Source organism: Drosophila teissieri, chromosome 2L, assembly GCF_016746235.2.
Source record: "Drosophila teissieri strain GT53w chromosome 2L, Prin_Dtei_1.1, whole genome shotgun sequence".
Lineage (NCBI taxonomy): Eukaryota > Metazoa > Arthropoda > Insecta > Diptera > Drosophilidae > Drosophila > Drosophila teissieri.
Window position 1 is genome coordinate 11,386,541 of NC_053029.1, and position 15,963 is coordinate 11,402,503.

Sequence of the window (15,963 nt, forward strand, 5' to 3'; positions counted from 1 at the left end):
CCAAACACACCGAAATTCAGTCGCGTAAGGGCATCGCATCAGTCCGCACCGCATCGCATCTTCGAGATACATCCGCATCTGTAAGATACAACCGCATCTTTGAGATACTCTCGCGAGTGCAAATTTCAGCGGCAATAAGTCAATTAAAGAACCGAATCTCGAACCATCAATAAACCAGATAATCAAATACCGGAAAATAGGCAAGCAAAACAGAGGAATTCCTAAGTAAAAGCCAACTCAAAGCTCTTCTCACCTTTTCCTGGTTACAGGTGAGTTCAGTGGTTGACAATGGGGAAGGTGGTGGCCTTTTATGACCTATTTGAAAAGTGAAGGGCTTTAAATGCAATTATTCGGCAACCACAATGCGTATCTATGTGTTTAAGCCAGTTCAAAGCCAGAAGTAATTAAGACTTGTGTGGAATCTAATGGAGTTTGATGAGCTTATGGTTAACTGGATATCTAACAAAATATGTTTAAGTTAAGTAAATTAAAGTAAGCTTGTTAAAAACCGACAGCATATTATATAAATTCACAACATTTTAGGAGTTATTTGTAGATATCAGAATATATATGCATATTAAGACCGGTTTCTAGCTGAAAGCAGGACCCATCAACCCCGTAGGAGGTCAACAACTTTTTCTCAGAACTCTCCATAACTTTGGTTCAATGCTGATTGCAATTTGCCAGCGATTCAGTGCGTTTATCGTTTTCTACAGCTGCCTGAACTTCATGGGGGACTATGGCTGCATATTACGCATACGCCCCATCAGCCAAAAGCAAGTGCATTAGGAGATGATGATTGTCGGCGTTCAATGGAGCATCCATTGCCATTCTCTTCTGCAGCTCCCCATGCGGTAATTGCAGCGCCAACTGCACGAACTATTCCTAATGAGACAGTTAAGTCGCCATCGTAAAGCTAGAGTCCTGTACCCATTTATCCATCTGCGTCTACCATCTACCCCTGCTTATATTTTGGTGAAGAGAACCCTTGAGGAACGCGCTCGGATTGCTTTGAATGCCGCTGCGTTTCTTTCTCAATCTCAATTGGAATGCAGTGCGCCCAAGGACATTGGCAGACGCAGAGCAGCAGCAAAATGGTCTTCTGGGTGGTTCGAAAGGAGGCCTTTTGCGTTAGCGGTACATTACTCAGTTTACTGCCGGATTATAGCCGTAAGCCATTCGGAAGTTTCTCGAGGGGCTGGGATACCAAACGAGCAGACAGCTAATGTCCGTCCCTCCACATTTTACGAGAGAAAAAGCGGAGACAGAGCAGCCGGATTTCCAAAAATAGACAATTTTCTTTTTTTAACTCTCTCTCACTGGAGAGAGTAGGCAACCCAAATGGAATCAGTGAAAGTGGCATTGACAGGAAATTCAATTGGGTTACTACCGGTAACAGACTTTTAAAACATTTTCTGGATTAAGCAGCAGTAACTCTTATATTGCTTTGGATATACTATTATTTTTGAAAAATAATTCCTATTCTTTTAATTATATCCAAGAAAATTAATAAAAATGAAGCACAGGTATATTCTGGAAAACGTAACAAAAAGAAATAACTCAACATTTAATGACTATTATTTGAAACTTAGATGCCCAAAGAAAAACATTTCATTTTCCTCTACCGGTTATTGTCCTGTGTTAATCTGATAGAAAACGATTTGTTTTGTGGACATTTTTCTGTTAACGTTTCCCCAAATTTATTGTGTTTGTGCAAACATTTTTATTTGATTCCGACTTTCGCTTCTTCTTGTTTCCTTTTTCCCATTTGCTGATTCGATTTTCATGTTAATTTAGATCACTCGACTGAATCGATTTTCCTGCGGACGGCGATAACATTTAAGTGCGCCCAAGTGTCGCCTACAATATTTCCCAAATTTATGCTAATTATGCAAACGCCTCAGTTCAAACGGCAAACGCTGCGTATGCGTAAAACTTTTGGCCATATTTCGCTTTGTTTTGACAAAGACAACAAAGGTCATGGGGTGTGAGGATAACAGGCGTTGAGATTTTCTTGGCGGTGATTCCAAAAATAGACAACCAAGTGAATCATGGATTCACGAAAGAAAAATAGCAGGACTTTGTGAGGACTCACATGAGTTTGTGTGGGGAAAGTCCTGATACCAAAGCGCTTGATTTGGCAGGCCAGTCATTACTCAGGCCAGACAATAAACCATCTTAACCCCTTTCTGCGCTCAGCACCCTCAGAATTGCCCATGAACGTTTTCGTATCGACAAAATCTTATATATCTTCGCTGATTTATGCGTCGTATTCCAGCCGAAATGTTTATTTTGAGCCCTTTTTTGGAGTGCCAGAGAATTAGTTCATCCTGCCATGTTGGCCACGCCCCATCGCTCACTCCCCCTTTGTCCAGGATTTGTTTTGTGTGCTGCTTTCAATTTGTTTGTTTATTTCACTTTTCGAAAAAGGTCAAAGTTGGCCACATTTTGTTTCGCAGTCGCTTTGGGCTTTCACCCATGTGTGTGTTTGTGTGGGTCAGGGGGCGTTGTGGGTGGGCGTGGCTTTGGAAATTTTGTTTATGTGCTTTTCTGACATTCATTAAAAGTCCAGCGCGCGACGGGAACTTTGAAGAGATTATCGACTAGGGCAGTCATAATATTTATGGGCTCGCTGGAAAGGTCAGGGTTTGACCTTTGCCTACCCCAAAAAAGTGGTCTCATTGTTGTCCCAATTTGACAAACGACAATCACACATGATCTGCGATAAGAAAATTGAAATCAAAGACATCGCCACAAAGGAAAACCTGGGGTAATATCCTGGTGGACGGAGTTTGACATTTTACAAATGCCAGCAATAAAATTAACTTAAATAACGTTTATTCTGCGCATCGAGTTTCCACCAAGGCGGGGGTTCTGAAACCCAAAGGTGGTGGTGGGGCACAAAGTCGAGGCAGCCTTGTGATGGTAAATGACTTTGACAAGCAGCGGAAAATTGTGGGAGTGAAGAAAATTGTGGATTGTGTGAGCTGCTGGCGAATACTCTTGGAAAATGTAAGTGCTAGCAGGTTCCTCTTTTTCAGATATCCAAAAGTTTATTAAAGTAATAGAAACAAAATCATTCAAAATATAACTATATAGCTGTAACTAAAATAGTAATCTTAACATATATATATATATATATTTTATGATGATCGATGTATTTCTTCTTTTGGGTGTCTATTTAATGCATTTTTGCAAACAGATAAAGTGAGCTCTTATCGAAATGACAGCTCCCACTGTGTGTGGAGGTCACTATGACATTAGCGGCAATTCCCACCCCTATTTTTCCACCCTTCCCGTCATAAATCGGGAAATATGCATATTTTCCTCGTGTCGATATATTGCCAGCACACGGTAATATAATTCTAATTTATTACCCGAAGTCATTTCCAATATGCAGCATCAGCAAAATGAAAAAAAGGGGGAAAGCCGTAAATTTGCATTCACCAGGACAACTAATTATAAAGTTTTCCAATGAGTTTTGTTTAAGTTGAGTGGGTTTTATCTAACCGCAAAGTTTTGTTTCAAGTTGGGCTTAAAAGTAGGCAATGCTTTTTGTTTATTGTTAAGCTGATAATGAGTTGGCCAGTGGCGTTCTAATTATTTAAATCTATAATAATTTAAATCTCCTTGACCCCAATCGTGTTTTCTTTGCCCCAAATGAACAATTACCGATTCAATTAACAATCAATTTGCATAACAAACGAGCTGACCCACGCATCAAAGTAACCAATTAAGCGTATACATGTGTGCGTGCACAAATACGATATGTATTTAATTTTATGACCATAACCACGCATTCAGTGAGTAATCCTTAGTGCGGAGAGTGTGCTGGGTGTTGATCCGTTCGACATGCGAGCAACAACTTCCGTTTCCGCTGCTCGAAACTGAAACACAAATCATATTTCCGCTTTGCATTGGCAGGCCCTAAATGCAGAGAGGTGCAACCAGGTAAATGGTACAAATTTGCTGCCAATCGCGACTAATTGCCAGCCGCACATAAATACCAACGCATACATACATATACCAACGTACACACATGTGCTGGTTGGTGTAATTTGGAAATTAAACATGGCGCTCGCATTTGAAATGCGCATTTCCGGTTCGCTCGTTTGGCCATTGCACGGCGACAGTTTCATTTATTCATTAGCCCCACAATCGGGCTGCTGACCAGGCCAACTTTCCCGGGGTGAGCGTCCCACTTTGTCCTACTTTACCCCATGCTGAAAGAAATGCAGAGGAACGGGGGAAAGCGCAAAAAACCCCAGCTTTCAACAGTCGCCGCTGCAGGTGGCAACTTTTCATGGTGGGAAGCGGCGGGGTGCTGCAAAACGTAGTGCACGGAAAGAAAAAGAAACCTTTAATTAATTGTTGTGATGATTCCCATTGGGGTCATAACTTTGAATGAAACCAACGAACTTTTGTGTTCGTTACAAGAAAAAAAGAAACTTACTTATAATTAAAGTATGAAGATAAACAAAAAATTAAATATAAACATTCAATTAGAATCGGTTATTGGTTAGCTAAAATGTTTTTGTGCACTTTGCATTATCAAAATGAAATGTTGAATACAACTTATTTGTCGCCACATTTGTTTCTCTCAGTGTTGAGTTGTGGCAACGGCTGAGTTTAGCAGGTGAGCCGCACTTTGACGACATTATTACGACGTGCGGCTGCTGTTCCTGTCGCAGTTTTTGCTGCTTTTGTTGTCCTGGCCGTGTTGTCCTGTCATTGGCTTAACAGCTAATGGACTGAAATGGCTATTGTGGTTTCCTTTTCGGCCATTTTCTTCACTCTCTATTTGATCTGCTTCCGTGGCCTCCTTCGCTGGACCAACGTTTGTGATTTGTTTTTGGCTTAACCGGGACTCGCAGGCCGGCAATCATAATTAAATCGGTCAACAGTTCGGGGCCAGTTCTCAGAGGATACATCCTCCTTTTGAATGGGATTGAACCCACTTTTGTGTGAAACAAAGAGCAAGGGGCATAGAGATAGACAAAGCAAAACCAAGCAAAACATCTCACACAAAGAAGACGCCTAAGGGGTTTTTCGCCTGTGAGTCGCTTGCTCAGGTACGCTATGATATGGACCACAACCGCAGTTTAGTATGCACCAGTACGAGCTTCTTCCATCGCCCGACTCGTCGTATTTGGGTCACACCCACATATACTAAGTAAAATAATAGTGCACTTATCATCCAATTAAACTTTGCGGTACCCTTCTATTCTAAATAATGTATTTGGTGCATTTTAACTATGAAATGGTTAAAGTAGATCATACATTATATGTTTGGTTACATTTTAGACAGGAACATTCGAGCAGATTCACCCACTTTTCGCTCAGTGTGAAAGGAGATCCGCACCGAGCTTTCTCAATAAGCAAATGTCAAATTGTGGTCGCATGTTATGACCAAGCCCCGCCCAAAGGGGATATGCAAATGAATTTGTGTGCGAATGCAAGTTTATTGTAATTTCTGGCATAATTACTTATCCAACAGAGATAATGGAAAGCGGGACACAGCTTGGGAGGACTCAAGTCAACTGGAGAGCACATCCATTTGCATAATCCCCAAGTTAACTGAGTGAAAGGGGACCGGAATTGGCCCTGAACAGCGTTGGATTAGCAGGTGGTTCCAACCGAACTGAACATTTAAACGATCACTGTACATATACTCCCCAAAGGCTGGTATTCCCTGCATTCGGATTGAGGTATTCAAACGAAGACGTTTTGGTTACAGTTTATATGCATGAGCTCAGCCGTTTAATCGATTGCGATTGAGAAGTTTATTCAGTCGGTGAAATGGAAACTGTATAAACATACTTTTGAATGGAATTCAGTTTGCAGAAAGCCAAGAGGATTGAGTCTCCTCTAGGAATTTCCGCCGTTGACTTAACTTCTTAGATTCGCATTAAAAATAATCCACATCCTTTCATTAAATCAAAGCGGAATAGCAGCAAACCGCACTCAACTGTTGGTATTGGAAAGTGATAGGCGAGGAGGATAGGATAATGGTCCACTTAAGCCCCAAAAAAATAGGTAAAGCACCAGGGGTCCAGATAATGCCGGCGAACAAGCAAAGCGCCAAAAATGACTGACAGCCACCGACTTAGAGAACGAGTAATGCGGGAAAAGTCGGGAAAATGTGGAGCAATTGAGTATGATTTAATTATGCAAAAGCAGCGTGGACAGCAGACGTGAGTCCTCCGTGAACGGTCCTTTGCGCATCGTTTGCGAATAGAAAGGACACGGCCAGGACACAGGACACAGGACAGAGGTCCAATCATTAATCATTTATGCACAGTCTGAATATACGTGTTTGCGTCTGGCTGGACTCTTTATTAATTGCAAACGTTTTATTTTCGCAAATCAGTCGCACGGAAAAAAAAAACAAACGAAAGCTGAATATCAAACTGATGGGTTTCGTTCTCGGAATATTTTATTGAAACTTGGTAAATGTTGAATGCATTGCAACTCAGAAGTCAACAGCACTTGAAATAGTTAAGCATCTGCATGGCAATTTGTATGAAAAGCTTTGAGGTAAAAGTAAATGAAAAGCAATTCATAATTAGTATATTGGTCACCATTTTAGCAAATTGTTATTGATTGCGAAATGTAATTGTGCAGAGCTATTTCCAGCAACAATTAGTCAAGTTGCTATTCTAAATTTAAACTTTAATTTTGGAATTCTTGGGATACATATATCAGATGATGAAATACTATGACATATTTAATAGGCTCGTGGTCTAAATCATGGTTGATTTCCTTGGGCAGACGTCAGATCTGACGGCTGTTGTAAGCCAGCTCAGACGTTGATTTGAGCCCATTTGCATGCCATCAGTTATCCGTCAGCAGGCAGATAACAATTATCCCATAGCCAGTTATAATTCCGCGCCGCGTTCCAGAGCAATTTGTTCGACTGATTGCCGCGGAAACAAAAGACGACTGACAAGTGTCAACATCTCGGGACGAGACTGACATTGTGGGCCGAATGTTGCTGCGGTTTTCGACCATTATGGGGATTAATTGAGGCATTGTCTGCGTCTGCGGGTTGGTTGCATTCGCTGGCCATCTGGAGCTTGGGGCATATGTCAATGACGTCAGCACTTTCTGCAATGATTTCCCGGGAAATTACACACCACCCCCTCCCCGAACCAAGAGAGTGCGCTAATTAACTGCGAGCGAGGAGGGAAATGTGCCAACTGGCAGCCGGAATCGGTTAATTAATCTCTTTACCGGTAGGCAGTGTAAGCGAAACCGTTTCAGCGTTTTGGTGGCACTTCCGCTGCTTCTCGGCGGAAAAGGAAAATGTGTGTCAGGGCTGGAATGCTTAGGGGCGGGAGGACGGCACAAAAGTGTCCTTGGACAACATTCGCATGCAAAACATTTTCCAAAATGCCAGGCGACAGCAAGGCAAACATGGCCGCAACATCGCTGATATCCTTCTTGGCACTATGAACTTATTTCTTGCTTTTTATGCCGGCTGTTCCGCAAGAAACTTTTCAATTTTGACAGAAAATAACGGCGGGCGAAGGATAAATCCTGGAAGGATGGTAGGGCTTTCTGTTTGTTCCGTGAAATAATAAAAACGTGTGAGCAACTCAAAGAGATTTCAGCTGAATTCAATTTTACTCGGCGTCACGAAATAAAAAAGACGAAGACGACGACTGAGGGAAAAACAAACAAAGCGTCAACAAGGACGTGGCAGCCAACCAGCAACTGATTCAGGATTCAGTGGCACATGGTTTGGGGATTGTGAGGAGGTGTCTGCTGGGATAACATTTTAATAAAAATATATTCGATCAACACTTTTGTTTGCTCAGCTTCGATTCCATGAGCGAAGCCTGTGGCTGCCAGATTTGGCATATTACTAGAATATATATTAATAATATTTACCCAAAGCAGCAGTGGAAAAATATCGAAAAAGGAAGTAAATATATATTTTGCTATATGTTTGAGTGCATTTTCCAAATTGATCTTAGCTACGATGTAAGTATTTGAGCTCTTATTACATTGAACTTAAAAGAACTTCTTCAAATTCTAGTTTTACATTTAAAACTGATCGAAGTACATTAATCTCAATGTTTTTTAAACGGCGAGAACACTAGACTAGAAAGCCAATTGGCGCACTTTTATTTTTAACTTTTTAAGGCTGACCTCGCAATGCGCAACACACATTCCAAAAAACATTTCTTCGGATAGCAATCGCGATTTATGGTTAGTGCCATCACCTGCAACGTCCTACTACGTTTGCCATTACTATTATGGCTTTGTGCGAATGTGAATGTCGTCGGGGTCGACTTCCCGGCTTCCTTGGCAATTACAAATGTCACCTTCCACATAAACACATTGTTGTGCAATCAAACAGACCGTAAATAACAGAAACCATCCGAATTTACGAGGCACCCACTGCAGGGGGGCAGTTGGTCGCGAGGGGTGTTTCTGCACTTCCGTTGCATGTCCGTCTTCGTTCGCCTTTATTACATCCGGTTCTGTGTAAGGGGGAAGGAGGGGGAGGTGAAAGGTGAAAGACGAAAAGGTCGAACATGGCCACGAAGTGCGGCAGGTGAGTTCGCATCCGCAGATGGTGGGCTTGGACTCTGTGTCATTACCACATTGCTGGAACATTAAAAACGCATTTCCAGTGGGTGGTGGTCAATCCTGCGATCTGCCCAAACAAAAGTCACAGTCGTGGACTGTCGGTGAAAGCTTTTCCGACCGCTTTTCCGCCCGCTTTTCCGACCGCTTTTCCGGGCCGCTTTCTGCACCCCTCTGTAATCAATTTTATTGATTTGAATTCGCATTTGATTGCATTGCAATTCGATCAGATTTCACATTCTTTAATTGCGTTTCGTTTCAAATTCAATTTACAAACGTATAAACACACACTCGTTCACACAGATACACACTCGCACACCCAAAAACACAAAACACACAGTTGAATAATGATAATTTTCCACGTACTTTTCGGGGCGAGTAGCCGGCGTCCATTTTCTACGCCGACTTGTGCGGAACTGACCAACTTTGTATATAGAGGCCCATGGCGAGATTTGTTTACTCGCTTGCCACATTATCTAGTTTTCCATGCCGTTGTTTGCCTTTCCTGCCACTCGGCCGCTTTTCTTGGCCATTACCATTGCCATTGCCATTTGGTTGATCTGCGGAAATGGGAAAATGCGAGAGATGAGCCGAAAGAAATGGCAAATGCGATAGAATTAAATGGAAGGGAAACAGTTCGCAGCACATCTGGGCTGCATTTAGGTGCTCAATGAAATGCTGAAACATTTTATATACTTTCAACCATATCTTGTGCTATACTGACTGTGGTATTGTAAATTCAAGAGGATACCCTTAAGATTTTCTTATTTTTTTACCTAAGCTCTCAATTAGCTGGCTAAGCTTGAAACTATTAACTAATAAAGTGTAAGTGGCTACAATTAGTCCTTCCGTAGTTCCCCTCTCCAGTGGCACATTACATTTTGCTGCAATTAAGTTTGGGTAATGCCATTCCATTGACACTCAACGAACACAAATGGACGTGGAGCGTAATGGCTTAATTAATATTATTAACGAACAGCTCTTGCTGTTCGCCAATGACCTTCTAATTAATGTTTTCGCAAGCGATAATCATAATAGTGCCTGGAGTGCCACGCCCCACGCTTACCGCCCATTCGCACGCATCAAATTGAGCGACAACGAATTCTAAGCAAAACTTTCGCCGTGCCGCCAAATTATGAGTTTACACGCAACAACCAGGAAATGTGTGCGTGGGGCCTTGAAAGTTTTCACTTGGCACCACATTTTCCCAACGCAGCCAGCCCGAGAATGGGTGCGGTTTTCATGCACAGAGATTAGAATCTCCATAAACAAGAGTGCAGAGCTTATACAAATTACTATGTAAGAAAAGCGTGAGCTACAATATCAAAAGCTATTAAATATTTAGTAAAAACGCTTTCAAAAACAATTTATAGGACGAAGAAAAAGTGGGAATAATAACTCTCCTGTATGGAGCACAAGTTTTGCTCAGTGTGAGACCAGCGAAAGGGCAGGACTCCTAGGAAAAACTTGATTTGACTGGCGTCGAGACAAATCACGTTGACTGGCTCAACATGACAGCTGCCCCAGGACCAGGACCCAGTCCCCAGTCCCCAGGACCTGCTCCTCTGACCCACAATCCTTGGCTGACGCCAAGGCAAAGCGATGATAAATGAACCCGCTGAAAGTGACACTGATTTTTGGTCAGCTGCAGTTGATTTCCGGTCGAAGGGTGCACACGTTGCGTATGAGTAATGTCCTCGTCGTCAGCATTTATCCCAGCACTCCCCGCACTCTGCGCACTTTGCTAACCCTCATTTGATTTCCGCACCGCGTGCGGCTGTCGCATTATTGACAATTTTATTAGGCCATTTGTGTTTGCCTGTTTATAATGCCGCCCGCACAAAGTAAACTCGTTAATTTCATAACATATGCCAACACATTTGGATTTTAGGTGGTGTGGGGGTACTCGTATATGAGTGTTTGTTGATGGGACGTTGACGGAATTCATGTGCGGCATAAAAACGACATCTGAGCCTGGGGAATAAACTGCGAGTGTTGGCCTGCACTCCTCGATCGTTTGTCATCAATTCAGATTACCTCATTTGCGGATGTTGAATGCGTAATTGCTAATGCAGATCTATCGGAAATAAATAATACACTAATGAGGTAGACTATGGGGCTTTGGCAAACCTATATACATTTTTTTTAAGTATTTACTTGTATATATTGTAGGAAGGCCTAGTCTATGAAGTAACTTAAATTCGAGCCATTTTCTATTTGAACATCCAAGCATTTACACGCATAACACTCGAAATCAATGTTTCCTAATACTTTGCTCACGAACTTACTGCAATTCTTTTCCGATTTCTGTATAATTTAGCCGTTTTCGGTTTGGTGAGAGGGTAAAATCTATTTATGCAATGCACGCAAGTGGCACTATGCAAATTTAACGCCACCAGAGCCTTGAAATAGTAAAAAAGCATTGATTACACTTGAAGAGTCAGTTGGAGAAATTTGCATATTTCGTTGTACAAAAAGTGTATTGAGAAGCGGTAAATCAGGTCAAATGCAAAGGGAGGTATTGAGTTTAGGGGTGTCTCTGTGCTCAGAATTTATATGTTAGAAGAATAGAATATTAAATCGAATGCTTAGATTTCATTGGCTGTGTAAGTCAACTACATTACGTGATTGCGCGTTTGATTTTATTTGGATTTCATTTATGGAAGATTCAAGAAGTAGGCACATACATATGCAGCATTTGTTTTTCCCGAAAAGTTCAAAGTTCAGACGCGTGCCGAACCAGAACATGACTGACAGTTGCGATGGGAAAAGCAGGGAAATCAACAGTTTGCCATTTCCCACCTCCAGCTCGTCCTGCGTAAATGCCAAAAGTAAGGCATAGCATTTCAGGCAAGGACATTTGGAACGTTGAAGATGATAATTGCGGAGGCGGCAGCTACTAAAATATTGAGTGCGCTCCATTGAACAAGTCCTCGTAAATCAAACGCAATGAGCTCCCCCACTCGTCCAGCCCAAGTCGAAACTTTGCCTGGACATCCGCCCCATTTCGCCACTCCCACCACTCCAGTCTGGACAAAGTGCTCTTAAAATTCGATGAGCAGGGCTAATCGCGTTTGCTGTTGGCTCAGCTGAGTTCACTCAGTGGGCGGCAGTGTTTGCTATTTTGGCAATTATATTCGGGCCAAAGACGAATCAATAAATGTGTAATTACAGAACCTGGATTTCGGGCCAGTGGTCAATATTCAGCCAACAAGTAGGGAATCCAAACACACTCAAGTGATTTGAATGGGATTTTCTTGTTCTGCGATTAATCAAAAGACACAATGTTTCTATTGTAAAGTATTATCTTCTTTTTATAATCGAAAACATGTAATAGTTGTGATAGCATCAGGCAACTGATATTGTTATTAAGCTTGACATTTGCTTCAAGAAAGAAAACTTTGAAATACGAGAAGAGAAATACAATTTCCGCCTTGCAGGTGCAGCTCCTATTACTATGATGAAACTTTATTTAACCCAATCTCTGGATTCTCCATTGCAGCTAACCAACTGCGACGTGCTCTTAGATGAAAGGAACGTGCGATGCAATTGAATCCAAGCAGACATACTGAAACGCACTACTGGATTGTAAGTATGCCTTAAACTTTCGCTTATTTTCTTATAATTTATGATAATTTTCACAATGTGACCACTCTTGGCTTTTGCAATTATTGAGGCATAAAAATGGCGGGCCAAAAAGCCAGAGTCGTTGCCAAAAAATAGTTAGGCGGAGACAAGTGGCCACAAATGCCGAATGAAATGGTGGAAATGGTGGCTGCTGTGGCATTGTTTCAGCTTTGGCAGGATGCCAGGCTGGCAGGAAGTTCCACAGTGACAGGATGAGCCCAAGAGCAGGGCACAAAGGATGCCTTCGAGTGTGTGTCCTGGCAATTGAATTTTATTGCTCGAAAATTGTTTGGAAAATGCCGAATTGGCGGCAAATGTGACTTTCCATCTTTTGAAAGGTCTTGTGTCATGGAAACACGTCACATTTGATTTAAACTCATGATCATTTATCACTTAAATCAAATTAATGTAGGAAATACAGGAGACAAACCTAAATATACCAAAGCAATTCATTTAAGTCAGCATTTAATAAAGACATTGCTTCCTTCCTCTCCTTTTGGTTATGCATATTTCATGATCTATCCAGGCATTTTATCAATAAATCATTCCTGACCCCGTGCCCCAGTGAATCGACAGATTCCTGCACACACAATCTGATTTCTATCGACTCGTGCCCGGATTGACATTCTTTGGCCTCCTCTCTGACCCCAAATGCCAACTGCAATTGACATATCTGGCTGCAAAATTGATGATCCGCCTCCAAATCTGAAGCCAAATTCGGGTCTTGCATGTCCGTCTGTCCGCAAAGTTAAAACGATTATTTTCGCAAATGATTAGCAACTTCCCTAAAGAAAGCATTAAACAGATATATTCAATTTGATTAAAATCTCTGACCAGTCTGCCATAAAAAAGGAGTTGTAAAAAGTTAATGATCCTTTGAAAAAGATGTCAAGTTGTTCACCGAACTTTACGTAAAAAACGTCAAGTCTGGTAAGTGTTAAAGATAATTGTCCTATCTTTCGGACATCGATGAGAGGAGACGGCGAAAAGGTCAGCTGAAATAATTGATTACTTTTGGGCTCGGCAAAAATTAATGCTGTAGGAAAAGCTTTCCTGATTTATAAATATAAAAATGATTGATGATTGCATAGAACGCATCTTTGTTATCACTTTATATCTTTATATATACATATTACTTTTTGGAAATATCAACTAATAATTACTTTTTGCCTTCATTCCTTTCAGACCCTCTTTTGGTGTGCCTTAGGTGGTTTGGTATTGGGTGGAATTGTTGTGATTTCATACTGGATAAGACGATGCAGGTATGTATTCAACTATATACTATAGGCTTTCCTGATATCCCCCAGTGAATTCATAAATATAAATAAATATGAATATTTCTGTTGCAATATGCGCTGACAAAAGCGCAGCAGGAAAACTCTTCAATCCAATTAGTCCGGCGAAAATTGTTTCGGTCTGGTTTTTTCTCCTTGTATCTCTGCATTTTGTTTTCGTAAAAAATGTCAAATTGTGGTGGGGACTAAGCCCCGCTACACGTGACGCCCCTTTAAAAAGGAGGGACAACGTGAACGGGCCAACGACCACACCGAATGCACGTGGGCATTTTCACTAGCCCCCATGGAAAAACTGCTCCGTCGGATGGCTTTTCCAGTGCAGCCCCGAATAGAGGGAGACAGCGCGTCCTCTATGAGCTCTATGGGCTCTATGAGCTCTATGAGCTTGTGGTGACATTAGTAAAGACGCAAAATTGCCAGTTGGCCGAGCAGAACAACTGAATAATTCAGGCCGGCAATTGGACGGACCGACGACTGTTTGAGCAATTAAGTTAATGATGCAAGGTCACTGGAAATGGGCCTGGCCGGGCCCTGCTCCCTTTATCTCACCCCTCGGAAAATGGAGGAAATTCAGCTGGGGCTGGTCGGTTCTCCCCAACAATGACGCAGTTGACTTTCGGCATTTTAGAGGGCGGTGACCACTTGGCCTCCTCATCCCGTTCCCTATGCCAGGATCCATTACGATGGTTGGCGCCACTTCGTCCGGACAGACAGTGAAAAATATATGCCATAAATATACAGTAGAGCTTCTATGAATCAAGCCGCTCAATGCCGCAGTAGCCGTATAACTTATAGATTACTTAAGAAAGATAAATATTTATTGGAATTTTGTTTAAGTCGTTTTTACGTCTGTTACTTTTGTAACATTTTTTTGAGCCACTGGTAAAGCTACTTATTATTCTAGTGTACCTTTGCCTTGTAAATGTCAGGCTAGGAGTTACAAATTTCAATTAAGGACACGCAGCTAGAACGCACTTTAAGGACAACTGACCGCGCCGAACGGCTTCCATTTTCATTTGGCTCTCCTCCATTTTGAAGTTGGCTTCACGCGAGGAAGCGAGGCCAGCGCGTAAAAAGTTTTCCAATTTCCATATGGAGCGATCAAAGGCAAACCAGCAAACAAACAAACTGTAATATTTGCATACAACCGAATGTCCTGGGAGCTGTGCAAAATGGAGTGGGCCATGAGTGGGTGGGGATGGGTGGATGGGTGCTGGGTGCTGGTCAGAGCGAAGGTAAACAGTCGTTGAGCGGGTCATGATTAATGTGTCACGAAGTGGGCAACATCACGACTATTTGCCGCAAGCACACACCTCCCACACTTTTAATGGCAGACATGGCACAGTGGGAGTTAGCGATGAAGCAAGGATAATAAAAAGTTGATGTGCCCAGGAAATATTATAATACAAATTCGAGTAAGATATAGTTTGGACTTTGAAAAGTTCAAATGTAAATCAGCAAGGAAACTGTTAGCATAGATATATATACTAGTTATCAAAATAATATTTAGCTTATTAGGAATTTCCACTTAGTCATGCATAAACGAAGCAAAAACTTGTTCAGTTCCTAGCTAATGTAAATAGTAAAACAATCTACTTGCTTTGACCTTGCCCTTCTGGTGCCAGCAATTCCGTTCTTATCGCTGGCCCCACGGTAAATTATCCATACATTGTTAGCCCATTGTCAAGAAAAACAAACTGGCATGCCAAGTTCAAATGGGATTCGATGGAGGGGATTCGCTGGCTCGGTTGGCCAAAGGAGAGCTGATGGGCATGGAATGAACATTCTTTCGTTCTTGGCGAATGCCAAGCGACGGCGCTCGCCATGAGTCAGTTGGAAAATTGTCATAAAAATTAAAAATCAATTTTTATAATCCAGTTAGAAGGGGAAAACGCACAGTCGCAAGCGAGACAGACAGTCGGTCGGCAGTCGCAGGGGAGCGAGTGAGAGGGCTAGTCGGACCGACGAGTCAGCCGCAAATACGACCACAAACGTGAAGCGATATGGACACGCAAACACTCTGAGCCACTCACCCACAATCGTTTATACATATATACATTCGTGCATACAAAGAACACACCTCTGTTCGACTGGAATAAAGAAAATTCATAGTTTTCGCCCCAGGCGCAACGATACTCGAATCGCACCTTCATTAACGGACGACCCGAGCACCGTGTTGGCCACGTTTTCATGGCTTAAATATTCAGCCAAGTTCGTCTAAATCGTCTTTTTCGGCGCGTCAGCGAGTGAACTACTATACTTTGTAAAACTTGTTGGAACTTTGCACAGTTAATTTCGGTGCTCCCCCAAAAATTCTAATCCATTAAACGGCGTGCGGCCGTCAACTCGTTGACAACTTTTTGACGTACCCCAAACTATTTAAAAATTTATTCAAATTTGTCTGACCCAATCAACAATGAGTGCAACCATAATGAAGGCGAAGAGG

The 15,963-nt window shown here is 42.0% G+C and overlaps 1 protein-coding gene across 2 annotated transcripts in view; it reads left to right on the forward strand.

The window, feature by feature from the left end:
- The window catches only part of LOC122626198 (serine-rich adhesin for platelets), a 33,821-nt gene continuing 17,858 nt past the window's right edge, over nucleotides 1-15,963 (forward strand). For both annotated transcript variants that reach the window (XM_043806364.1, XM_043806365.1), the window contains exons 1-3: nucleotides 1-269; nucleotides 12,098-12,183; nucleotides 13,408-13,484. In XM_043806364.1, coding sequence (XP_043662299.1) covers nucleotides 13,479-13,484 — 6 coding nt within the window. In that variant the 5' untranslated portion in view covers nucleotides 1-269; nucleotides 12,098-12,183; nucleotides 13,408-13,478. The remainder of the gene's footprint in view (nucleotides 270-12,097; nucleotides 12,184-13,407; nucleotides 13,485-15,963) is intronic.